Here is a 27,436-nt window from a genome sequence, read left to right as displayed (position 1 = left end):
ACTGTGCAAAGTTTAAATCTTATTAATGCTTGATATTATAATTTAATGGAGCAGTTTACGATCTCTATTAGGTATTCTTTTTTTTTTAAGAGACAGGATAACACAAAGGCATTTTACATAAACAGCCAAATAAAAGTTGTTTAGTAATTGTATAGTACAAAATAACACCGAGTATTAAACATCTACTGAATATCGGATGCGGTAATTTAATAGCTTCGTGATATTATTCGGTGATTCTATTTATTAATATAATTTCTGCTGATGTCTATATGAGGGTTCATTGTTCGTAAATATATAAAAACAATATAATTCCATAATATAAGATATTAGATGAAAATTTACATTTGTAACTCTGTGTTTGAGATTTATTAGATATAGCTTAATTGTTTAATAGCGTGCTAGCATTATTTATATAAGCATATAATAAATAATATAATAACGAACCATTTAGAACATTATATACACTTTATTGAAGGCAATATTAAAGCAATTATGTACTTATTTGAAATTCTATGCTATTCCCATCTAAATATTTAGTGCCTATATATTATACTAAAGCAGTTGCAATACACCTCCAATTAGTAAAATGATATTTAGTAAAACAGTGCCTAATAATAAATATTTATAAAATTTATATTTTTATGTATAACTTAAGAACATTGTGCGTCATTAATCAAGGTATACATTTTTTTTAATTTTTTTTAAAATATTCTAAATGGTCAATATATTAAGAAGCAATTTCGATTTGATTATATTTTTGAAATGATGATCATTAGTTGAATTTTGATGATGTTGGTTATTTAATTTAAGATCTAATAAAAAGCATAGAGAGTACAAATTAGTGTTCTTTGTTACCATTTTGTATACAACAGATATGGTAAAAATATACACTGTTCGTAAAATACATTTATTATATAAAGATAAATTGTTGAAAATGTTTATGAATTATGAAATAAAATCGCATCAAAATGGTGTCTAATATTTTGCAAACTTGTATATTTACAAAAAAAAATGTGGATGATAATAATATGTTGTATACAAGTTTGTCGACAATTGACATCTACTTAAAATAATTAAATATCCAACATCGTTGAAATAATAATAAATTGTATGTAGAATAGCTTGAGATATATTCACTGGTGGATGAAAATGCTGCGTTATTAAAATTTAGTATTTAATTAATATTTTATCATTAATATTCTAGAATAATAAGGCCTTTATTTTATAGTTGTAAAAATATTTTTTACTAGATTGTTTAGATTTGCAATATAAATTAAGATAAAAGGTTGTCATGGAATAAAAAAAGGTATTCTATGTACTTTATACATTCTTGTAAATGATAATTTTTATAAAGTTCAATCTGATCAGTCGTTTGTGCTAAGTTCACACAGTGCCCGTTAATATTAAAAAAAATAATGTAACTCGTTATAATATAGGTATAATGCTTGCGTAGAAATTTAATAAATGTGTTCACATTGCTTAAAAATATAGTACGAATTTTTCTGAATTTCACGTCACTTAACTTGAGCGATATATAGATGATATTTGTTAAAGTTTAGCATAATAGAAGTATTGTTTGTACATATGCGTTAATTGTTTTGTAAGGGTGCGTTCATACTGATGTTAAGATGTACAAATTAGACCGTAGTTCTTCCACTTTGTGCACTTGAACTATACACTTTCGCTTGAATTTTTTCCTTTATCCTTCGAGCATAATTCACAGCTTTTATATTAATGTGAAGGTGCCTTTAGTCACTGTGATGAGGTCAATATAAGGGTCGATATCATTTGTTGGTGTGAACGCGACCTTAACAAATGTAGAAAACATATAAGACAGATGCATCCGACGAATACCATCGGAAGAAAACAACATTATGTAATATTAATGTCACCGTAAAAGTGCAAACATCAGAAGATTACAATCGCACTAGGGTTATAGATTGTTTCTGAATTGACAACTTAAACTAACTAACTTCAACTTACAATTTATTATTTCCAAGTATTTGTTAATGAAAAGACGGAAAATAAATCATGATCGTTTGCATAGTAATTATGTTCATAAAAAAAACAATACGATTTTTATCAAAGAAACCTTGTTTGGTTCAAGAACTTTCGAAATATAAGAGGTTCTTGCACAATTTTACGGTGACATGTGCAATACAAGAGCATGTACTTGTTCAAGTTTTAAATGCATATAATTTTAATAGAGATTTGAAATAGAACTCTAATAATTGTTATCGTCATTAAATCAACCAGAATTATTGGGCATTGTTGAAAATACACCATTCATTTTAGAATGGTTAATAATTTATCTATATAAATAGCCTTAAACATCAAGGGTCGGGATTCTTCGAACTGAACCCTAATTAATCCATTATTTCTGTAGCATTCCTATAAAAAACATAAACTAGGAAGATTAGATTTTTAGCTAAAACTTTTTGTACAGGTTATAAATTTCAAAAATAAGAATGTTTAGTTTTTCTAAGGACTAAAATGTCGTTTATACTAAATTTTATTTTTACTAACAATAAGAATAAACAAATACAACTTTTGGGAAAACAAACCGATGTATAGAAATTATTTCATTTAAAACATACTCTGATATGTGCCTGTAAATTACTTGGAATTAATAATTTAATTAGTAATAACCTTCTCGAGGCTTTGCTTTCTATGATTTATAATTTCATCGTACTGAAAAACACAATGATATTATTTTAAGGAATCACTTTTTTGTCATATAAATGCATATACATACATCATTCACATAATATATACATCATATATATAAATAAACACTAGAACCATTTTATAAATGTAAGTATTTTTGCGGGAATTTATTAAAGATGATCTATGGAAATTTTATTGGTCTTTTATTTTCTTCCTTTAATATTTACACTCTAAATCCGAGTAAGTGTTTGAATTAAGTTAATATTTTATCCAGGTATGTGTTTACACTCATTTTAATTTTAAAAAAAGATAGAAAATGTCCAGTCAGAGTGATATATCGGCTAGATACTCAATAAAGGGCTTACTTACTTTAAGAGTACTTTAAACGACGAGCCGTCGCGAATGCTAAGTGTTACGACTGCGCCTAAGGAATTGTGTCTGCGTATTTCTCTGGTTTAAAGAGGTGAGTTGTGTTGTATAAAGTAAATGTAAGAAAAAAATCATGAAAATAAAGACAAAAATGATGAATTCTGTACATTTTAATTTAAGGCTCTTGCAGTGCGTTATTTGCGTGTGTTTACAACACTTTCAAACTATTGTGTTAACAATTACGAAAGTAAAGTAATTCCATACTTTTTTTGTAGTTTCATAACAATTGTATATTTATATAATTTCGTGCGTGAATAGCGAATAGGCAAATGGAAAGTATTACACAAGACACGCTCGGTGTTAAGTCGATTCCACCATGGTCTGGCTTTCGTCAAGGCAAACCACTGCCGGGCGCTCGCAGCGCCGCCTGCTCCTACCCGCTACGTTCTGTCACATTCTTTTACGCAACCATCATTGAGTCACGTTACACCTCACAAAATTTGCATCTGTTACCGCCATTGTACGTTACCTATACCAAATTTTATTTCATTATTTATAATCAAATATCTTAAGTCGATTTTGTTTCAGATGCGTTGTTTCATCGTTGTACTTTTCTTAGCGATGGTAACGCCATCTATGTCTCGGCCATACGATCCTGAAGACGATGAATTGAAGAGCGTATTGTCGACGAATGGTAATTTTGAAGCTTTTTATCCACGGCAAGCACATGGTATTCCCAACGGGTCATCACGGCCGGCTCATGGACATGGCAGTTTCTATAAACACCGGAATCCAGCGCTAGTGGACGTTAAAAATGCTGCAGCTTACGGTTTCAGATTCGATGGCATGAGAAGATTTAATTTTGACGATGACGAGTGATTTAATAAATTTTTAAGTTAAAATTATAATTGTTTTCCACAATTAAAGCTTTCTTCAAATTAAACATATCTTTTATTACGCCTTTTTACAAACCTCTACGAATATTATATTTTATTTTCATATTTATTTTCCTTAGAAGTAATATTCACACACTTTAAGCTGTAATTTAACACTGTATTTAAGAAAATTAGGTCTATTTCTACACCGAATTTCCTGTTCGTCCTCAAACCGAAATCAAACTACATATTACGCCTAAAGCACATTATTAAATTTAAGATATATCCTTCTCTTACGTATTTTTAAACAACACAATCGGCCTTGTACGTTTTATTTGTTTGATTTAAAAACACGCCCACTCAATCAGAACATCCGAGGAGAGCTATCCGATACGTATATCCCACAGCCATTTATTAATATCTCAGTATCGTATATTGATTGAGTGAACTTTTAATCGTTTTTCTATGTTAATTAAATAATAACTGGCTTGTAGGTTGAACCTTTCTCCGACTATTTGGCTTGTAATTACGCTTACAAATGCCTCTATAAGCGATGGGATACGTTGCCCGCTCTAATGGGTGCATTCTTTCGGCTCATTCGGGCGGACCATCTCATCCATTACATTTGATAGTAGCAATCGATGCTTAATGTTTCTCTCCGTTTCTTATCGGCGAGAACCGTTCATTGATAGACTGTTATACCGTTAGATTATACTTCGAAACGTACGTGTTATATATAAACAAATATTTGTTTTATTCAAATTTATGTTGAACAAATTTAGATTAATTTAATTTATAAATTGTTTCTATTTCTTATGTAAATGTCTCCTGTCAGATTTCCACTGAAGATATACGTATTACGAACGAAATACCGTGGAATAAAATCCTGATAAATCACTTAGAGCTTATCTTTAAGACTTGTCATCAATGCCACTTTAAGATGATATACGACTTAAACGATATTGGTAGTTGTATCCAAATATTTAACGTAGGTACCGAAATATCTTAAAGCCGCCATACACGGACTACTTCAAGAGATATACCGACCATTTCGCGTGAAATGATTCCGCTGTTCTGTTAGCGTTGTGCTATTAGCTAATGACCGCAGTGCAGTGTATTCGATGCTAACGATGTTCCCGTCCATACAACCCGAATGAATTCAATAGCTAATGCTTGAAGTTCTCCATGTATGTCCGCTCTAAGATTTATGTAGAAGTCATAAAAAATGAACACTTACATGTCAGCTCTTAAGAAGTTTTTCCTTAATGAAACAAAGTAAATATTATCCGAAATTATTATTTTAATTTTTCTTTTATTCTTTAGCTTTATATTTCAACAAATTGTGAACTTTATTTTCATTATAATAATATGTATATTTTTATCCGCTTTCATGTCTCATCACTTAATTTTTTTAATATAATCTCCGCCCTCAGTGGGGTCTCACGCTCTAAGTCGTCTTGCAACGATTAACCTAATTTCAGACAAATTTTTATAAGAAAGACCGTACCTTCGACGATATCAATCACCGGTAATTAGGCCGTCATGGTTCCGTATCAGCTTTATGAGTTTCCATTGTATATGTTCAATTGGTTCTTTTTAGGATTTTACGCACTGGGAAGCATGTCGAGTCATGGATCCTGTTCGGAAGTTCTAATAGATATGTACCGATTCGATCCGACTGTTTGATACATCCTACGTTTATTACAATCTGCTCGGCAACAGCCGAACTCTGCTACAAAAACTGCCTAAACATTCAGGTAACGATAAAAAGTGTGAAATTATCTTAAGTGGCCAGTGTCTACGAAACTCCCCTTTTAAAGTCAAACGTAACCGTACCTTCTAAGTAAAGATGGAGTGTAGATAAGTTAATAAGATTATTATAAGTTCATGCTGGGGTCGTAGACCGGCTTTTAGGGACGGAATGTTTCTTATAGCGTGTATAAAAAACGAAGGCTCCCCCGGGAGCGGTCATTCCGCGGTCGGAGTGGGTGAGCGTGTCTTCTCTTACCTTTTTGTGTGGAAGCCTTATTAGTCCTCTCTCAGATTACCAGCGGCTGTCCGGGAAACTACAACGTGATATCTAATTGTTTAAATTTAAAGCAAGTGCGATGCAGTCTTGTAGAAATCAAACGGTGAGTAAAAACAATTTAGTTTTTTGGCGACAGTAATTTTGATTACCTACGTTTAAATTTGTGTGTTATTATTTATTTATTTTAGTTAATATAATAAAAGTATTTCAAATATTTTAACAACACCAATGAGAACTTTTTAATTACAATATTCTAATTAATTTAATTATTGTAATAAATTTAATTAAAATTTAATGATAATTTTACGGTTTGTTAATAATTAACGATTGTACCTATATTTTCCCCGCATAAAATAAAAATAAAGTATAAAATTAAATATATAATTGCATGTTCAAATTATTACCAGATTTGTTTTTTCCTGTGACGGAAATAAATTTAAAGACCATTGTAGTAGTGTTTGCCTTTCGTTAATTGTCCATTGATTCTTTCAATTTCTATTGACGGCGAAGCACAAAGGGGCCATCGGTAGTAACTTAATCATGCAAGTCATCACATTCACAGAACCTACATCTACATTTATGGCGCCTATATTTTGACAGCTGCGATGTAAGGAATCAAATTGGTTCATTGTAATGCTCATTGAAACAACTCTATGACTGTGACTCTTTATTGAGTATATTATTTAGTCCGGTGATGTTTATGCTATGAAGTTGACACTTTTAGTTATATTTATGTACATATAACTTATTTTTCATTTTATCTTATTAATATTTCTCGTATAAACTTGTACAACAATGATGAATTTATTATCGGAATGTCTTACAGTAATTTTGACTTGAGTTAAAAATTATCACTTGTAAAAAGAAACATATATAGTACCCATCGAGATCAAAAATACATTGAAATGAAAATAATTTCGGTTACATTGTGTTGGTTGCTTTTATAATTAATACTATCTGATGACTGAAAATAATTAAACACGTTTTATATTTAATTATTTTAGTCAGCGGATGTAAGAAATCAACAGCAGGCTCAAACTTAATGAGTTGAGAAGAAATCATGAGTTGTTAAATCGATTAGCCACGGTCCGACACAAATTATTTTATATTTTTACTGAGTCTAGCGAAACATGTTGTGTTCAATAAATTAGCTTTGAAATGTTGTGGAAAATAAAAAAAAAGTTATAAAATGTAATGTAATTGAACTGAGTATAATACAATAAAGAACTTCAGTTTTTTTATTTTATATTTCATGCGAATTAACAAAGTGATATTTAAAAGTTAATTAGGACTTCCAATTTTATATCAGAAATTTAATTTATTTTTAATTAAAAAAATCTTAAAAGGTTTTGGCTGAGATGTGTTGAAACACCAAGTTTTATATGCTTAGCTCAATATGTTTCTAATTATTGTCTTCAATAACATAAAAGCCGAATGTGATGGCTAGAATTAAGTGTTAAGTTGAAATCAATTTAATTAAGGAAAAATGTTTTTTTTTTCTTTTTTCGTGAATAAAATAAATTAGGCTAATATTATATGTATTGTCATTTCATTGTTTATATATTACTAGCTTTTACCCGCGACTCCGTCCGCGCGGAATAAAAAAAATGCACACAAGATAAAAGAAGTTCTCATGTCCGTCTCCTAGTTCTAAGCTACCGGCCCACCAATTTTCAGTCAAATCGATTCAGCCGTTCTTGAGTTATAAATAGTGTAACTAACACGACTTTCTTTTATATATATAGATTATAATATAATTATAAAGCATAATTGTTAAAACGTACAGCATGTGAAAAAATAATTTATAATACAGAAAGGCAATATTAAGTAACGCACGGAAAATAACTTAACTTTAATTTATTTGTTGCGAATGCTTCTTTAACTTTGCTTATGCTTATTTAGCTTTGCGAATTTTTTTAGGTAAAATTATTAGTTATATTAACATTTTAGTTAAACTAAAAATAAGTAACTATATAATATACTGTCAACAGCGATAACACCAACGTGAATTTCACCCACTTTAAGATCACATTAAGATATGCCACAGTTATTAGCCATCTAGTACCAAAGAAAGAACATTAATTTTATAAAATACTAGCTGTCGCCCACGACTCCGTCCTTGTAGTTAAAAAAATCTTTATAAGGTTATGAAAAATAGATAGTAACCGATTCTTAGACCCACTGAATGTGTATATAATATTTCGTAAAAATCGGTCACGCCTTTTTGGAGGAGTATGGTAACTAACATTGTGACACGAGAATTTTATATATAAAAAATTTAAAGACTAGAATCATATTAAAATAAAGTAAAAACATGCTTATGAAGCTATTAATCTATTTAAATTTTTATACTTTTATATTTTTTTATTAATTTTAACAACAAAGTTGCTTTTTCTAAGGTAGTCTTCGAGAAATCTGTTGGGTTGGTGCACCAGATTTTTTGTACTCCAAATAGATCTCATAACCATGTTATCCTTTACTATTATTTAAATATTTGATTGTTTTCAGATGTGCGTGCTGTTCAGTTTGGTCTTGTTAGCGTCGACTGAAGCCTTTTTCCTAAAGTGGGGCTCGGATTCAACGTACGTATAAAAATCATAAATATTTTTTATGTACATATGTAATGATGCGTAATTTCCATGTTGTATATTATATTTTGATGTTATGTACATTGCATTGCGAAAGAGTTTCTTTGAGTGTTACGCTTTAAGCGAATTGTGTATAAATTTATGTACATTTTAAAAATGTTTGAAATAATTTCCGTAATAGTTGTTCAACATCTGTTACATTACCTCCGTTATTTCGTTTTGTTCCTGCAATATATATACCCAATAAAGAAACCTAAAGATATTAATGATAATCCGTTTGTTGCAGACCGCAATCATCTCAGAAAACTTGGGTACAACCACTCGGACCGAACATGACGCCAGTGCAGTACCGATACCAGTACTCGTACCCGTATGAGTCCCGTAAAGTGTACCAAGTACAAGGACAACAGTATCAACAGCCTGAGATATCGGTACAACAGAGTATGGCTCCTATACCTATTAGTGTACCGGCAGGTGCCAGTTTGACTCCTGTATCTCTTCAGCATGTGCAATTAGTCCCCTGCATGTGTCCCGTGGCTCCAGAAGAGGCTGAAAAGCTACAAGAACAAGTTGGCCCCGGACCATACCTAGCGCAAACGTATTCCCAAAACTCTTATTCCCCCCCGCAACAGATGACCTCAAGTGAGGCAAAAACGACTTCAAAACAGTGATTTTTTATTGTAATTTTAGGGCAGCTTTTATTAAAATCATTAATTAATTCGCCAATGACTTTTGCACTCTGTAATTTGTTTCGTTTATTTATAAGACTGATAATGTTAAGTTGATCTTATTCAAAATAAATTATTATTAATTGATGCTATCAATTTTATTTTCCCCATATCACAGAGTTCTTATCATCGCTAGGGATAGTCGACAGAAATTGATATAATTTTTAGCTTTTTGCATACAACAGTTCGATTAAATATTATTCACTAGCTGTCGACGGTGACTCCGTACGTGCGCTGTTAAAAAATACTCGTACTAAATTAGTAACCCATGCGTTCTTCCTGGCTATATTTTCATGACAAATTTGAGCAAGTTCCATGCAGCTGTTCTAGAGATATCTTGTAACATCTATCCGTCCATCCATCCAAACATTCGCAATTATAATAATACGGTATCAATTAAAACAATGCGGTTAAGCTCAAATTACAGGTATAACCGCTCATGTAACTATTCACATGCAATGTTTATATCTTTTTGTTATAATTCTGATATCTCTACACGAAAATGCACCTGCGAAAATGCAATGCTTACCTGTAATTCGATCGGAAGTGCAGGTAAGCATTGCGCAAACACTTTCTTTGTTTCCAACGTAATATCACCGAGATTCTTCTATTCAATGAATGGAAACGTATTTTCTCCATCAGTGACTTTTCACTTACGTTTATGCGATTGGAGGTATTTTAGTACAATGAGTACAATAACATGGGACTTAGTACTAGGTGCCAACCAATAATATAATAATAAAAATAATAAACTTGAGAGGTGTCAAGGAACACCCGGATGGAACGAAGTTCCTTTCAATTAATTAGTGAAGGAACCAATGTTTATTCTATGAATAAAAAACTTAAGTCTTCACAAGAAGTACATTTTAGTTCTATGAATTTTCGTTATATATTGTCACGTCGTTGCCATGGTGAAGTAGCGCTCATTCGTCGTTAACATACTATAGCAAAAAGTGTCGTGACAACTTTTCGTAAGAATTTTTTCCGTCTAGCCCCCTTTCACAACGCGCGATAAGGAACTTCGTTCCAAAAATCCAATTTCACATACGCTTTTGTAATCTGTACCCGAAGGTGTGATATAAACACCTGTGACGTCATCGTTATATATCTAATAAGATGCATCTAAAGTGTAATCAAACATATCTGGCCCGAAAATATGTTAAACCGACATACGTTTAGAAAAGGGCATAAAAGAAAAAAACAAAGCTTGACAGTTACAGTACAAGAATACCACCGAGTCAGACAACGTCGCGTCGTCGGTCTCTAGTGCCATTATCAATAACAATATAATAATTTTTTAACTCTTGTCTCTATTGATTTATGCATACGATATTATGTCTCACTTCTTTCTCGTTCTTCGTTTCTTTCTCGTTTGAGTTTATAAGATCGTTAAGTCGTATCAAGTATTGAGATAATAAAGCTTTTAACAGTGGGTTCCGACTGCCTTGACTTTTATAAATACATATTGTAGTAGTTATGTTTGTATACAAATGTGTCTGATAAACTGATAGTTATGTAGGTGTGAGAACTTTACTGCACCCTAAGTGCGAATGATTTTATCTGTCGATCATAATCATTGTTCAGGCTAAACTCAGAGAATCGTTATCAAGGACCGGATGATAATGGTTGACCCATTCAGCGGGCGTCGACTCTTCATATCACAGATGCAATTTTGTGCATACTGCAGAGCTTTAAGTATAGCATATAGACTATAGTGGTCGTAGTCGTGGAAGTAAGGAATCGAACAAACAATTCATGTAATTTTATACCATTCTTTTATATGAACACTAAAATAAAGACATCAACAATAATCGGAAGAATTTAGTGTTGTGCTTTTTGTTTTCTATATATTTTTTTTGTATATTTCATTTCGATCTTCACTCTTCAATAGGCAATGCCGAGACTAAAGCAGAAAATTGACAATAAATATTAAGTAAAAACTACCATTGATTATTTCATTTCTGTGAAAGCTACGTCAATTTGATGTTTCGTAATTCAATTGACATTTCAAGTAATATATGGTACACGTCAAAGTAATGTTTCCAAAAAGAACACGAAAAACTGTGGAGGGTGTAAATCTAGATGAGAAAATAAATCAGCTAGGTCATTATTATATGCCAATGGACCTGAATCCGCTATTTAAAAGTCAAAAAGTAAAAGCCATAAAAAGAACAAAGTATATTTTGGTACATGCGTCAAGAACTAGCATACAGAATTCCAATTTTCAAGAGATACTTCGTTGCTCGTTAACTTTAGTATATTATTTTGCTATGAGATTGAAAATTAGGCGACAAAATAGAAGATGCTGGAACTGTTATGGCCGAAGGTTGTTTAAGCGAGCAGAGCAATTGTTTCACAAAGCTATGGCGAGTTTGCAGCCAGAACGCAGCGAAGATTCTATAAAAGTTACACTCAATTTCTTCACCGAAGTATCTCTTTGGCCGTATGAAAGTTTCGTTCAACAAATACTTGAAATTGTTTTATACTATAATCGTGGTAAATCTACTCTTTTTTATCTCATGCTATCTGATATACATTGCATTTTATTCACCGATGTGGTGTCAGCGAGACATAGAATGAGAGTGCTTTACGAATTACTGCAAAGTGAAAACTGGATCATTGATAAGCAGAAACTGCTTCCTTTCATTGTAAGATTCTTGAATTTCTTCGCTTACAGTATCGATAAGGGAGAGGATAAAGTACCAGCTTATAGATATCTCAAGAAAGGTTTTGAGGTATGTCTAAGAAGAATATTCGAGAGAGCTGAAAATCATCATAGACTGACTATTATTGCAACGATGTTAAATTGGTTTTACATTGTTAACATGAGTGATGATGATATTTTTGAGTTTTCATCTTTATTAGATTACGCAGCGCAATTGTATCACGTCAAAATGTACAGCGAGAGCTTTTGTGAAGGTCTATTTGATCACGTATTGAAAAATTTGATTGGCTCTCCGAATACTCTTCATAGTCTTGTCGGTATTCGGTTACTGATAAGATTCCTCGACCGACAATATAACGCTCAGTATCTTGTTGTGCCAACAATATATTACAATTTTTCACAGGTAATATTTATAAAGTTATTGACGGTTGATATTCAAAGATAATGTTGGTAGTAAACATCCAGATTTATTTTATATTCAGTAAATACATTTGAAATTATTTAAATATAATAAAAACAATTTCAGGTAAATTTAAAGATCGGTGTATACGACAGTGGCGATAAAGCATTTATACGTCAGCATCGAGAGAAATTTCATAACTACTTCCTTAAAGCTGTCAAACAGCATTACTATAGTGCTGTAAATTTAAAAGCACTGTTTACTGCGATTAGCTGTATTGTACTAGAAGTTCCTTGTGGGTTAACAGCTGCTGCAGCAGCTTGTATGGTCATGGTTATACAAGACTTTGCAATCAATGCCGACGATATACCAGTTAGATGTAGATATTGGATGCATGCTATAGTTGTGTCAGTGATGTCTTTAATATGCTGGGTGCATAAAGCGCCCGATCTTTACAGATATGTTAATCAAATAATATCTAGACGAGCGAAGGAAGCTCCCCAATTAAATCCTCCGTTGACAAAAATCTACAATGTGGAGAATAAACATATTATGTGGAATAAACCGACATTGTTTTTTGAGGATTGGGAATTACGTTACGGTTTATGGAAACATTTCCAAGGTACCCCTGTAAGTGATGTTAAAGTTTTCTTATATGGTACATCGATTAATACCCAAATCTAAATTTATTTTGTTATTTAATTTGCCTTCATAAAATGTGTCTAATAACAATGTTTTGTTATTAGCAATTATTAATTTGGTAATTATTTTCTTTTTGTGTAATTAACAGAGTAGAAGACATCAGAGTTTATCCAAATTGAAGACGCCGTACATCAATATTAAAGCGTAAATTACAATTACATTATAACTAAAATATTTATTCTTAAGTTTAAATAAAGTGGATATAAAAAAACTGTGTATATCTTAATTCGAAAACGATAACTTATAAACACGTGACTGGAATCTACCAAAATATACAACATTAATATAAAGTAATTGAGGATGAATATTACTATATTCCAATTTGTCACCCCTAACTTAGGGTAGGCTCCGAGCCCCTCGGTGGGGGTAAAATGAGCTGATGTTGATGAATACCATATTTACTTATCATTTACTCGTATCCGTGTGAACTATTGGCTTGGCAAAGCCTTCCAGTATAAGTGTTATGTAAGTACTATTAACCTTGCGTTTTAATACGCGATGTATCTTTTCGAATAACATACCTAAACGCAGCATTCTCGAAGTTGCAACAATACGTTCGTTAGGTTACGTAGTTTTGCTACGTAATGTTCGGAAGTGCAAGTAAACACGCGTTAAATAAGGTAATTAGATAGTGGTAAATGGAACAATTAAAATAATTCCGTATAGAAGATTTTGGAATCAAATAAAAAATCTTAATTGTTCAGTACAAGTTTACAGGTCAGCTCTAACTGTTGTATTACAAGACGTACAGGCTTCTCTTAAACTAGGTTTTAGATTAGTACTTATTTAATCATATTAGTTTACGCGTGTGTCCGTATGTATTAGTTTTTAGTGTATTATTTTCAAAATCTATCATACCTTTACGGTTTTCACTGATGAAACACACAAATATATATTTAGTTATGTCGTTTTATCTATGAAAAATCTGAGATATCAGTATCTTTTGTCGTCATTGACCCGGCAATGGAAACCCACGCCAATAGATTACTGACAACATCGCTTTTTGTTTTTACGGGAAGTTAATCTATAACAAAACACAACACTACGAGTATTAATAAGATTTCCGCTTCATTCCTTAATGTGTTAATGAGAGGGAAGTTGGTCTTTTTATAAGTCTCGTTGAGAGATAAAGACATCAAAGTAATATTTGGAGTAAGAAATCTATTACACAATCAATTAGAGTAATAAAGACAAAGAAGATTTACTAACCGTTGGTTTCTAAGAATAAAATATGTGTATAAAACTTATCGTCATCCCTGTCATTATTTTTGACAAAACAGAGATGAAAACAATATGTTTAAAGCAGTGATTTACGTCTGAGAATCACACGATTAATGTATTTATTGTGTGATTACAGTTACCCATTCTACTGTAATTTTTTTAATCAACATAAATACGAGTAAAAAATCAATTTATGTTTCTTATGTGTTTCTAAACCACTCATGTATTTTGAGGAAAATTTTGAAGCGTATTCTATGGACACCAGTGAAGGTTTGTTTACCTAAATATTTGTTTTTTTTTATTTTAATGAAAATCTTTGTTAACAATGTTGGTATTACTTTTATTATTTTGTCTTTCGATAACTGGCATTGAAATGCTATCGAGTCCAGTATAAATATAATTTCTATGGCATTGTAAATGTACATAACAAAACAAATAATGCACAAAGAAATTATGGATTGAAAGTTGGCTCCCGTCATTGTTGTTGGTATTCACACAAATTATGTATACGTTCAGGTTAATAATTTTATCATCATATTAGATATTGATTTGTGATCAATAAATATAAAATAAGTAAGAAAGTAGGAACTGATTGTTTGAGAGAGTATATGAGTAAAAGGGGGATGAATTCAGATATGGCTGATAGAGATGTATAGAAGAGTATAGACTGTGCTGAACGTTTATTGGGGAAAGGGCAGTGGGTGATAAATATAAAGATGCAAATCTTTGAATAACATTATTTTATTTATTTTTAGACTTCCAATATGTGGATGTGTCAATAAATTCAAACTGCAAAATGGGATGAAATTCCCATTAGACTGTTTATTCGATGGGCCAATCGGCCCAGCAGGAAGCACCTGAAAAATGGTACGTGCTAGCTTAGTAAATGCATATTCACCCTACTTGAAGCCATCCAGTATTGTTTGAACTTGTTTATTGATAAAATACAATTATTCAATTAGAGTTTATAGGTCGTGTGATTTCAATCTAGTATTGTCGGAGGCTTGATGTCAATCCGCTCCCATTATATAGGGCAAAGACCGGATGGAGTAGCAACGATATGATCTATTCGGGTAGGTCAGGAACGGCTGTGGTTCCATCTAGTGATGAGCTTGGTTGATTTTTATCGTGAAAACTTATCTTTTAATTGATTTATATTATCATTTTATACCCGACTTACATGAGTGTAATGTAATGTTGGTATGATATAAAATCATCCGTGCGATGCACAATTCACTCCGGGCTGTCATGCGATAGTAATAGTATAAAAAAATCCCGAGCAACTAAAAAGTAAACAAAAATGACTGGAATACTATAAGTACTATTTCAGATTTGATTATTTTAGTTTGTTAAACTTTTCTATATGAAAATATTATGTTACTAACGAAGTTATTAGAGTGAAACTGATTTCATCATGACAAATATGGCAAAAACAATCGACCATTTAGATAATCGTTTTTACAAGTTACAAAACGTTAGGCCTAATCTGGATTTCCTTATAAAAAAATAGTTGCAGACTATTGAAGTAAATGACAAAAGAAAGTTACACTTTACTTGTTTTCTGAGAAATGTGGCTTACAGGATTTACAAAGGCGTTTATAAACACACACAACTTTTGTCTTTTCTATTGAACTCTTGGCAAATTTTCACTTATTTTGTGTAGGGCTTAGTGACAACAATATTGTGATCATTATATATGCTAGATGACTTATAAGGGATGCCAACGTGTTGTTTTTTTTAATTCAAGAATAAAAGTATTCAATTAATATTTCGTGGTATAGACACTGTTTCTAATTATAATTAAATTTTTACGGTTTAAATGTAGAATGGTGTGGCGGTACTTAACAGACGCTCTTACCTTAAAGTGATGGTGGACAGTCAAACTTTACTCTCCGACATCTTTGAGGGTGTAACCATGGTGTGCAGAAAAGCAATAAGAACGATATGTAGACCTGTTCCAGGAGACCTACTTATCTAGTATTGTATAAAAATGTATTTTTTCCATCGACTATAAAACTCCAGTGTCACTCTCTATAGCTAATGCAATATGCAAATATTATAGCATTGAAATGTTGCAGTTTCTATTAAAATATCCTGTAATTTGTAACCTAAATAAAACAACCCTAGGTGAGAGAGATAGGCAAATGCAATTTTTTGCAATATGACAGAGAGGAAAGATTCGTAATTCTGGATCGCGTGCAAATCATGTGTGGTATATATAAGTATTGTTTCATGCATCAGCTATCATTGCCACTCTGTGCGTAGAATCGCTCGGTGCTAAGGGTGAAGCAGTTCTCACGCATCTATAGTGCTTTTTGTCAACATTCATCGTATTGTGCTTTCGCTTGCATTGTTGTTGTCATGGATTGCCGAACTGTGGTAAGTTTTTAATGCACTTTTCACATATTGCTTTCGTTTTTGCTACATTTTCAGTTGATTTATAATGTACATATTTGAGATTTTTTTTTTCATTATGGTTGCAAGGACTTTTAAAATGATTTTGAAAAGTTCCAAATAACTAAAAACGTATGTTTCTTAATTGTCACTATTGGCGATTAATTAGTCGTATGTTAAAAATATTTCGAATTTTGTTCGAATCCGCGACTTGGTTAATTTCGATATAATATGCTTTGCGGTAAATTAACATGTGATGTAAAAACCTTTAAAAATTTTCTTAACCATTTTTAATTTTCATATAAGAATGTGGTCTAAAATCTATCTAAATCCATTTGAAAATGTACTCAAATTATGTATTAGTATTTATTTATGTATGTAGCTAAGTAATGTATTTTTAATTTACAGCTATTTTTAACTGCGATCCTCTTATCGATTCTGGCTGCGAACGTTGAAGGGTATGTATAAAATTTTGATTAAAAAATAATTCTTAATAATGGTCTAAATGTGGTGGAATGTGGATGTTACATATGGGTTCATGGCTTCGATTCCCAGATTGTGCAAATGAATTTTGCAACTATAACTTACCATCTTAATTTGCTCGTTGGTTATTAAAGCTTTTAAGGCGTGCTAGAACTGATAGTGTTTGATTTATCTTATAAAAGATATGCGCTGATATTAAATGCTGTAAAGAAGTTCTAGTTGTTAATCTTTTGGTTATAGGCATACGTGAAACCTTTACAGATTAACCCCTGATTGGGCGCGATTGGGTGCTTTTAGCGTATGTAGTGTTAGATGTAGCTTTTATTAACATCATTGACTAGACACATAGTATTGATTTTCCGTGTGGATATTATTTTAATATACCAAAAAAGTCACTTAAAAAAGTTTCTTGCATATCCACGGAATTTATAATAGACAACAAATTAAGGCGAAGTGTCACGATATCTGAAAATGTTATATTTTTATTTATAACTTTAACCGTAAATTCAGAGTCCTTATGTAGTAACTAAGGAAGCTCCTTAGTGCAGATGTAGTATGAGATGTCAATACTAAGCGTATGTTAATGCAACCAATAAACAATTTGAAAATACGACGATAATTAATTTCTCTTTGTAATGAATTATTTTCGTCGCCTATCTTAAACATTAACTGTGTTAACCAAATGTTCTCAAACCGTGTTCATAGTATTTAAAAAAGCATGTTTTCAACAAAATATATTTTCGCGAATATTAATTGTCGTGCACATGCTTACGAATACTGTCGCAATCACATTTTTTTTTTCAAATAAATTGAGGGGGATGTAAAAATTGTATAAGTAGTCCCTAGGAGGGTTTGGCGTCAGGCAGGCGGCCGGCCAGTGAAAACATTTAAAGCCAAAACATTATTACAGTATGTGCTACAGGATTGAAAGACTACGAATTGCGAGTTGGAATGTTGGTACAATGACAGGTAGAGGAAGAGAGTTAGCAGAAGTCTGTAACAGAAGAAGAATAAATGTAGCTTGTTTACAAGAAACGAAGTGGAAGGGATCGAAAGCTCGAGAAATTGGTGATGGATATAAATTTTACTATTGTGGAAGTGACGGTAAGAGGAATGGAGTGGGCATTGTGTTGGATAGCGAACTGAAAAATTGTGTGACGCATGTTAGGAGACAGAATGATAGATTGATTGTAATAAAAATAATGATAGGGGATCTGATTATGAATGTAATGAGTGTTTACGCGCCTCAGTCTGGATGCGATGAATGTATTAAGGAAAAATTCTGGGAAGATTTTGATTCCATTTTAATGGATATTCCAAGAGATGAAGAATTGTATGTAGGAGGTGATTTTAATGGACATGTTGGGAGAACGAATACAGGGTATGAGAGAGTGCACGGAGGCTGGGGGTTTGGGATAAGAAACAATGAGGGAGAGTATTTACTAGATGCAGCTATTGCATATGATTTGGCAATTACAAATACATTTTTTCAAAAGAAAGATCAACATTTGATAACCTATAAAAGTGGCGGTAAAGCAACCCAATTAGATTATATACTTACCAGAAGGGACAAATTGAACAGTGTCAAAAACTGCAAAATTATACCGGGAGAAAATTTAACAAGTCAGCACCGACTTTTAATAGCGGAATTCAAAATTAAAATAAAATCAACCAAGCACAAACCTAAAACCCCCAGTAAAATAAAATGGAGTATGCTAGAAAGGCATGAATGTGCAAAAGATTTTTGTAAGCAAGTAGTGGATAAAATGATAGAAATGAATGATATGAGTGGGATGACAGTAAATGATAGTTGGAATGAAATGGCCAGTTGTATTAGGAATGTGGCAAAAAGTATACTGGGAGGGATTATTTTGAAAAATTGATGAACGAAGAGAATATTTGGAGTGGAGTGTTGGAAAAAGTGCCGGTTAATATTGGTATGGTGAAAGAGATTAGCGTGGATGAAGTAAAGAAAGCTGTGCAAGGTATGAAGAACGGAAAAGCAGTTGGGCCGGATGGAATACCAGTGGAAGTATGGAAGCTCCTAAAGGCGGACGGATTGGTGTGGCTGACTCTATTCTTCAACAAGTTGTTACAGGAAGAGGTGATTCCAGATGAGTGGTGTAGGAGTTCGCTGGTGCCAATTTTTAAAAACAAGGGTGATGTACAAATCTGTAACAACTATAGAGGAATAAAGCTCATGTCACACAGTATGAAAGCTTGGGAGAGAGTGGTGGACGGAAGAATAAGAGAGGAGAGTGAGGTAACTCGGAACCAATTTGGGTTTACCCCAGGACGGGGGACTACGGATGCCATTTTTGCTATTCGCCAACTTTGCGAGAAATATAGGCGTGTGCATAAAAACCTGCACATGGTGTTTGTAGACCTCGAAAAAGCATACGATAGGGTTCCGAGGAAGGTTTTGTGGTGGGCTTTGAAAGTGAAAGGAGTGCCTGGGAAATACCTGCAGCTTATTCGTGCTATGTATTGTCGAGCCAATACACACATCCAGTCCGCTGTTGGCGATAGTGACAGGTTTGGTGTCTCGGTAGGCCTACACCAGGGTTCGGCTTTAAGTCCGTATCTCTTCCTCCTGGTAATGGATGCGCTAACATCAGACATACAGGAGGAAGCACCCTGGTGTATGCTTTATGCTGATGACATCGTGCTTGTCGGGGAGGATGAATGCGAGGTGCAGAGCAGGTTGGAAAAATGGCGAGATAAATTGGAGAGAGCTGGTCTTAAAATCAGCAGAACCAAAACTGAACATTTGTTCTGCGATTTTGGTGGTCCGACCAGCTTTTCTCCAATCGCTTTAAATGGTGTTGACCTACCAACCTGCTCCGATTTTAAGTACCTCGGTTCACTCGTCCAATACGATGGTGGTGTTGACCGGGATGTGAAAAGCCGAATAAATGCAGGTTGGATGAAATGGCGACAGGTCACCGGTGTGACTTGTGATTCAAGAATGCCACCCAAGCTTAAGGGACAGATCTACAAGTCAATCGTAAGACCTGTCTTATTGTACGGATCTGAATGTTGGGCCACCAAGGTTTCGGATGAAAGAAGATTGCATGTAGCTGAGATGCGTATGCTAAGATGGATGTGTGGTGTGACAAGAAAAGATAAAGTTAAGAATGTGCATATCAGAGGAAGTTTGAAAGTAGCGCCAGTTATCGAGAAATTGAGGAGCAGAAGGTTAGCGTGGTTTGGACATGTTATGCGGAGGGATGATAATCATATAAACAAAAAAGTAATGAGATTGAATGTGGATGGATATAAAGGTAGAGGAAGACCAAAGAAAGTATGGATGGATTGTGTGAAAGAGGATATGCGTAAGAAGGGGGTAAATTCAGATATGACGGCTGATAGAGATGTATGGAGGAGTAGTACATACTGTGCCGACCCTCCATAGGGATAAGGGCAGGTTGATGATGATGTAAAAATTGTCGTAATACAGGAATAATGATAATAGTGTCAGTTAGTGGTTACAAGACGTCGTTCATGCAGTTACAATGCCTACAATGATCATTATAGCGCATTTTTTCAATGTGTACGGAACCGTGAAAGTATCTTAGCAAACAAAGTATTCCTAGCCCCAACTACAGGAAACATGTTCGCGAGGCGCACTCGCGCGTAGCTGACAAGAAATTACGGTAATATGTCGGAAACAAGTGCTTTTCAAGTGCACAGGTTTGTTTCTTTATTTGATGAAATTAAACTTAGACTTTTCTAGAACAGATGGTAACAGTACGAGTAGGTTACCTTTACTAGTGCCCTAGGCGAAATTTCTACGGCGTCCTATACCACGCCTCTGGAGAGCTGGGGCGGGGGGGGGGGAGCAAGGGCTTAACAAGGTTATATGACTCTGTGTAATACGTAGATCAGTGGCGCCCCTTTCCGTCAAGTCGCTCAACCGTGCCCTACCCTAACGCCACTACTTTTCAATATTAAATAACCGACATCAGTGTGTCGATGGTGCAGTGGATTAAACGCTAGACTTGTAATCTAGATGTCCTGGGTTCACTCAATTCATTCATTGGACCAGCGTGGTCAGATAAGCCGTAGGTACCACTAGCTTATGGTAGGCTCGAGGAAGGTAGGACCTAGGTATATGAGCTGAAGTTAAAACATTTATAAAAATCTGATTATTATCACATAAAATTAAGGTATAATCTGTTTTTACAGGCGCACTAAGAAGGTTGTGATACACGTTCCTGTGAAGACGAATAAATTGAAGCACACGCACACCGTATACAGAACGGTGCATCATCACCACACCCACCACAATCTGCCCGACCATGGCTCCTTTCCGGTCGAAGAGCACGAGCATTTCCACCACTACGACCCACCGGAGCCTGAACCAGCTTTGTCTCACAATGAGCCACTCAATACTCTCGGATTGAACGGGTTTCTACCCGATGCACCACTTGATGTCCATGATTTTATTAATCTAGAAAACAAACCGCTCAAGATTCCATTCAACCCACGGTATGTACACCGAGGAGTTCCTTACCGACCAGGATTTGTAAGTACAAAACACATTCTTTAATTCAACCGATCAACTGACTGTACTATGATATTTCAAGGGAAGACGACGAATCGAATAACACTTAAGGGTCCGTTCAGACCATTTTACCGTTTCAGGTCCTTATCACGCTAGCTCTCGATAAAAAGGACGTGCGAAGTAAAATAAAATCTCATTTCAATCGTATAAAGCTCAATTTTGTTTGCTACAAAAAATCTGCTCCTTTCTCCGTTCCCTTCTGTGTAGCTTTTTCAATTCAGTCGTTAGATTACTATTGTAGAAGTGAAGATGAAGTTAAATTGCATACAAATCCACATACTGGTAATTAGTCACCTCAAAGTAAAAAAAAAAACTTGAGAGGTGTCAAGGGACACCCGGATGGAACGAAGTTCCGATCGATTAATTAGTGAAGGAACCAATGTTTATTCTATGAATAAAAAACTTAAGTCTTCACAAGAAGTACATTTTATTTCAATGAATTTTCGTTATATATTGTCACGTCGTTGCCATGGTGAAGTAGCGCTCATTCGTCGTTAACATACTTACTATAGCAAAAAGTGTCGTGACAACTTTTCGTAAGAATTTTTTCCGTCTAGCCCCCTTTCACAACGCGCGATAAGGAACTTCGTTCCAATCGTTCCAATATTATGTACAGTATTATGAAGTTGGGGTCTAGTAATCAATATTTTAAGACGCCGAAATACACATGAATAATTTCATTTCAACATTATTTCAGCTTATGGAAATAAATTAAGAATACCGTCGTCGGCCATCTTTGATTACCATCTTGAAGTGTTCACGAATTCCATAGCTCAAGTATTCTTGACTCAAAGAATACGTAAAGAAGACACTGCCATGTTGAAGACATTACGGTGAATTTCCACTGTCGTACCACATGTGTTACAACATTATTACCATACCTTTTAATCATTTTAACAAAAAAAAAACAGAGATGACAATAATGTTTGAATACATGTTATGACGGTTGAAATTCTATATTAAATTAAGTATTAGTGAAAAACGTATTTAATATTAAGTATTAGTAAAAAACGTATTTAATATTAAGTATTAGTAAAAAACGTATTTAATATTAAGTATTAGTGAAAAACGTATTTAATATTAAGATTTTTACTCTTTCACAAATTGATACTCTTTTTGTTACTATAATAATTGCTTAGAGATAGTTTTGAATTGTTACTAAAGTCGTATTTTACTAGCTGTTACGGAGGGTACCCACTACCGAAACATATGTACGAAAACATGTTATTTCTTTCGTTTCCTTTGAAAGTACTGAGATGTCAATGTTTCGTTCAGGTGTTTCGGCAGTGGAGACCTACGGTTTTGATGACGCTCACTTGTTGTGTTGTTTAAAGTTATTTAAATTAATATTATATTATTATTAATAAGTAAGATTTGTATTATTAATACGTACAAATACATGTAAAAATAGTTTAATAAATTTTTTAAATTGTTAAAACTGTCATCTATGCCAAAGAATAATAATTTTGAAGTATTCTAAATTGTTCATGATTAATTCTTATTTTTCATCGGTTTTTACTATATCATTATAAATTATTATTAATACTTATTTGATATAAAGTTTATTTTCAACTAAGTCATATAATTCTTGTAATAATTGCTCAATAAAAAACAGAAAACTGTAGCAAGTTTTGATAGAATGTATCTTGGACGTTATATTTTTTAGGTATAACAGTGAAACTCCAATGAACGAAAAGTGATAACTACGGATAAGGACAATGTCAGCAATGGATTATGCCTCGGAAGAATTAGTATTGAAGCATTTTTGTAGTGAAGTTTTTTTTTTTAAATAACTTTCAGTTGCTGTGCGCTCAAAGTATCAAAATATTTATAAAACGTCTTTTCGTTTTCGTTTTTTTTATTGTTTGACACACAATATATTTAATGCTAGCATTTTGTCGTTAAACAATAATTAGATTTGTAACCAATATGATTTTAGATTAAATGTATTGTACTCTATTTTTATTTTATTTTTATAAAAGGTAGGGCTTCATAAAATATCCGTTTTATATCCTTTAAAGAGCGAATGCATTCCTTGTCTTACTGTGAGGTTCCAAAACATATCGTCATCTTTGTCATTACCTTTGACAAATAAAGATATATAGTATATTTTAAACTGTGATTTTCTTCTCAGAAACCTACATGTTCATAAATATGTGTTCCAAGTTTTACAGAAAGCACTTTTTGTTCCTGCCGCGCCTTAATTGATACAGCGTTCTTTATTAAAATAAATTAAAACCTTTGTAATTGAAAGTACTTGGAAAATGTATTCGAAACCTTCTGAATTGTAATCGTAGAAAGTATTTAGTCCATTAGCTAACTGTAATCTGTAATTTATGTTTTATCAAAGGCAATGGAAGGGAGGGTAATATGTAATAATACAAGTGCCACGGCAGTGGACTTCTATACGGTTACGCTAAAATTGTTAAGGTGGGTACAAACTAGATATGTTCTAGTGTATCACCCTTTCACGAAGCAGACGTGCTTTGAAAACAATGCTTCTACCAGTATTATACCATTCGTAAGAACGTTACATTACACAGAAATACTTGAGAAAATGCTATAGTGTATATTTACCTTTAGTTTACTTTCACTGCAACAAAATCATGGGTTTATAAACAAGAAAAACAGTTGCTTCCTATCTCGAATGGGTATTGTGAAAGTTTTCAAAGATATCCTAGTTCTACCGTTGAATAAAAACTTTTTATAGACTTATGAGAGGATGTACAGGTGATGAGTTCGTCCCTTTCCATGCTAAAATAATTTTCCCTTCCCATTCTTTCCTTATCGGAATACCGTGTTCAAGGAGAAATATAGTAATTAAAGTCGCAGTACATTATCAAGCGTAACGTGGAAAAAACTTCACCCCTGCCATATAAGAGGTCTCTTCATTTGTCGAACTGGATTATTCGATAACCGATGATGCTGATTCTTCTATTGTACATACATATTGTGTGAGATATTGTCATGAATAAATGAAACTAGTTGTCGCCTGAGACTCCGTCTGCGTGGATTTAAAAAAATACCAGTAGCCTATGTGTTCTTGCAGACTATGTTCTGTACCTATTTCAAGTTTCATCGAGATCGGTTGAGTCATTTTGGAGATACCTTCAAATAAACATCCATCCATCTAAACATTTGCGTTTATAATATTAGTAAGTATGAAGTATGATGGAAATCTTTGATACCTACTTTGGTGTATTCTTAAGACTTAAGTGTATTTTCCTATAGACTTAAGAAGTAAGAAAATATATTATGTTTCTTAGAATACATATGAAGGTAGCAATAAATCTAGATGAAGTACGGTGATTAAGCAATAGAGGCGTCGGATTTGTTTTGGGTTTGTTTACGAGCGCTCACAAATGCGGGATATTTATTATAGGATCGTGTGCATTCCGATGGAGAAATAAAATATTTTTATACACATTTTGATGTTACGATACAACGATGTTAATAAACTACGAAGCATAATCTTCGTTTACTTAAAAAATTCCATTTAACATCTTCTTTTAGGGCTTATAAAAACTCAAGTAGGGTTTTTCATATATTTAAATCTTGGCTGTCACGTGCAATTTTGTCAACGTGGATAAAAAAATACCTATGTTACCTCCGCATACATGAGCTACCTTGAAAAAATTGTGGATGGATTGTGTGAAAAATGATATGCGTAAGAAGGGCGCGAGTTCAGAAATGCGGCTGATAGAGATGTATGGAACAGTAGTACGTACTTTGTCGACCTTATAGGAACAAGTGCGGGGTTGATCATGATGTTACCTATAGTTATATATGAAAGTAAAAGATTTGAATGTCGATAAAATATCAATTATTTAGTATAACGGAACTGCTCTGATCGTAGTTCGATAACACTGTTACGTCATCAACCCTGATCGTATACGTTGTTTTGGTGCAACCACGTAATGATTTCAAGCATCGCGCAAAACGTATTTATCTAGTCAGACGAACATACGACAACCAACTCTATTAATACACAATTAGGTTTAGAATTAAGGTATTCGTCTGCACAAAATATAGTCGCATTGTTCCCTGATAATATCAATTGTTTCTTTGTTGACATTACGGACTTATTTAAGTGAAATTGGATAAATGGTCATCTCACGATTTTCCTCCGTTCAAACTGTCTTGGTTCCGCTACTGAGCGGTTCTTAGTTCGCGATGTTCGACGGGCGGTCGGTGATCTAATAAAAAAACAAAAACCGGGAAGCAATGAAAGTATAAGTTGTGCAAAACAAAATGTGAAGGCGGCTTGGACGTTTTATGCTGGCTCTGTTGATATTGGATCGCAGCAAGTGTCGGACCATTGAGGTGTTAGCACGTCTTTAGGAATGGATCTATCCAAGTACTTGGCTTTTGTTATTGTGCTATTCGTCGACGGTGGCGAATCTGGCGGCCATGGAGGAAAACACCAGTAAGTTTTATCAGGTTGCATATGGCGTGATTAATGCTTGCAAATATTATTTTTTAGGCCTGTGCGAACTATGTCATATATTTTATTGAAAAATATTATTTCAATTTTTAATATTATATATTTTTTCATTTAATTAGGTTAAATATTTAAATTCTCAATCAATGATAAGTTTTTGTAGTAATTGTAATTAAATTTGTACGCTAACGCGAACTATTATATATTGACTTACTTAAAAACTTTGAACTTGGACTAATTTTGGCTACATATTTTTTATTACAATATTTTTTTTTGTTATTTTTGCAGTGATCATGTCAAACTTCATATGCCAGAGTTTATTCATCACGACCATCATACAAAGGTGATTACGATCCACCATCATCATCATAAACCGAAGAAAGAACATCATCATCATCACCATCACCATCACCAACCGAAGCCACATATTCCTCAGCACCATTATAATCACCATCATCATAAAACAACTCTTAAAACAACTACCGTGTCAAAAGGTCACAAGCAAGTTGGTCACGGTCATGCTGGTCACCATGGCCACCACAGTCATCATGGTAGTAGCCACGGCACCCACGGGCATGGTGGTCACTATGGTCATCATGGGCCATCACATCATGATTCGCCATCATTTAATCACGACATACCATCGATTAGTCACGACCCAGGCCACGTTTCATTTGAAGATGATTTTAAATCTTTTACTCCATCGATACCAGTTAACATTCCTCATAACCCACACGTTCATGGAGTTGTGCATACAGTTAAACAAGTAAAAGTGTTTGATTCGTTGCCAGGCTCTATAAAGAGTAACACAGGTTCCGGATCTAATGGTTACGAAGTGACTGAAGAAGGCGACGAAGGTGATGAAGATGCTTTTACATCCATCAATACAATTCCTCAAACATACCAAGGTACATACGGTTTTGTAAGAAGTGCTGCACCGCAAGCCGAAACTTACCCAGGAGTAGCACTTCAAAGTACTGTGCAATTGAACCACGATCCGTTCTCAGCGGCGCCTGGACCGAGTGCGTTTGCTGGATTAGAGAACTTCTCAAGTGATGGTCAAGATTCTTTCCCAAGTTCGTTAGCTACTCAAAGTACCAATGGTCACGCTCTTCCTGAGTTCGCCGGACATACTGAGCAGATATCTGGTTTTGACGATCCCGAAAATAGTTTTGTTGGTAATGATATTAGTAGTACTTCGTTACTTTCTGCAGAAGCAAATGATGATATACCAGTGACTTATTCAAGAGAGGCGGGCATACAACAATCTGTAAACACTGGGGGCCTACAAACTGTTGTATACTAAA

The 27,436-nt window shown here is 33.6% G+C and overlaps 5 protein-coding genes across 6 annotated transcripts; all 5 read left to right on the top strand.

Moving 5' to 3' along the window:
* The first annotated feature begins 3,426 nt into the window (after positions 1 to 3,426).
* Positions 3,427 to 3,948, top strand: LOC106717206. Its single transcript, XM_014510941.2, has 2 exons — positions 3,427 to 3,556; positions 3,625 to 3,948. Exon 2 carries the CDS (start codon positions 3,625 to 3,627, stop codon positions 3,913 to 3,915), a length of 291 nt encoding a protein of 96 aa, XP_014366427.2. The 5' UTR covers positions 3,427 to 3,556; the 3' UTR covers positions 3,916 to 3,948.
* Positions 3,949 to 5,896: 1,948 nt separating this feature from the next.
* LOC106717017 lies at positions 5,897 to 9,260 on the top strand. Its single transcript, XM_045686262.1, has 3 exons — positions 5,897 to 6,043; positions 8,449 to 8,522; positions 8,815 to 9,260. Exons 1-3 carry the CDS (start codon positions 6,020 to 6,022, stop codon positions 9,197 to 9,199), a joined length of 483 nt encoding a protein of 160 aa, XP_045542218.1. The 5' UTR covers positions 5,897 to 6,019; the 3' UTR covers positions 9,200 to 9,260.
* A 2,032-nt stretch (positions 9,261 to 11,292) lies between these two features.
* On the top strand, positions 11,293 to 13,171 carry LOC106717016. The gene is made up of 3 exons (XM_014510702.2): positions 11,293 to 12,324; positions 12,448 to 12,951; positions 13,112 to 13,171. Exons 1-3 carry the CDS (start codon positions 11,293 to 11,295, stop codon positions 13,169 to 13,171), a joined length of 1,596 nt encoding a protein of 531 aa, XP_014366188.2.
* Positions 13,172 to 16,504: 3,333 nt separating this feature from the next.
* On the top strand, positions 16,505 to 22,632 carry LOC123723446. 2 transcript variants are annotated; one of them, XM_045686065.1, is made up of 4 exons: positions 16,505 to 16,623; positions 17,047 to 17,096; positions 21,310 to 21,612; positions 22,386 to 22,632. In XM_045686065.1, exons 1-4 carry the CDS (start codon positions 16,606 to 16,608, stop codon positions 22,396 to 22,398), a joined length of 384 nt encoding a protein of 127 aa, XP_045542021.1. In that variant the 5' UTR covers positions 16,505 to 16,605; the 3' UTR covers positions 22,399 to 22,632. The 2 variants fall into 2 exon arrangements, with proteins under 2 accessions (XP_045542021.1, XP_045542020.1); XM_045686064.1 differs by having other exon boundaries at positions 21,310 to 21,649.
* A 3,092-nt stretch (positions 22,633 to 25,724) lies between these two features.
* LOC106717193 (protein doublesex) lies at positions 25,725 to 27,436 on the top strand. The gene is made up of 2 exons (XM_014510928.2): positions 25,725 to 26,114; positions 26,418 to 27,436. Exons 1-2 carry the CDS (start codon positions 26,032 to 26,034, stop codon positions 27,433 to 27,435), a joined length of 1,101 nt encoding a protein of 366 aa, XP_014366414.2. The 5' UTR covers positions 25,725 to 26,031; the 3' UTR covers position 27,436.

Source organism: Papilio machaon, chromosome Z (assembly GCF_912999745.1).
Source record: "Papilio machaon chromosome Z, ilPapMach1.1, whole genome shotgun sequence".
In the NCBI taxonomy this organism is placed as follows: Eukaryota; Metazoa; Arthropoda; class Insecta; order Lepidoptera; family Papilionidae; genus Papilio; species Papilio machaon.
Note: the sequence above shows the minus strand (reverse complement) of the source record. Positions and strands in the feature narration are given on the sequence as shown.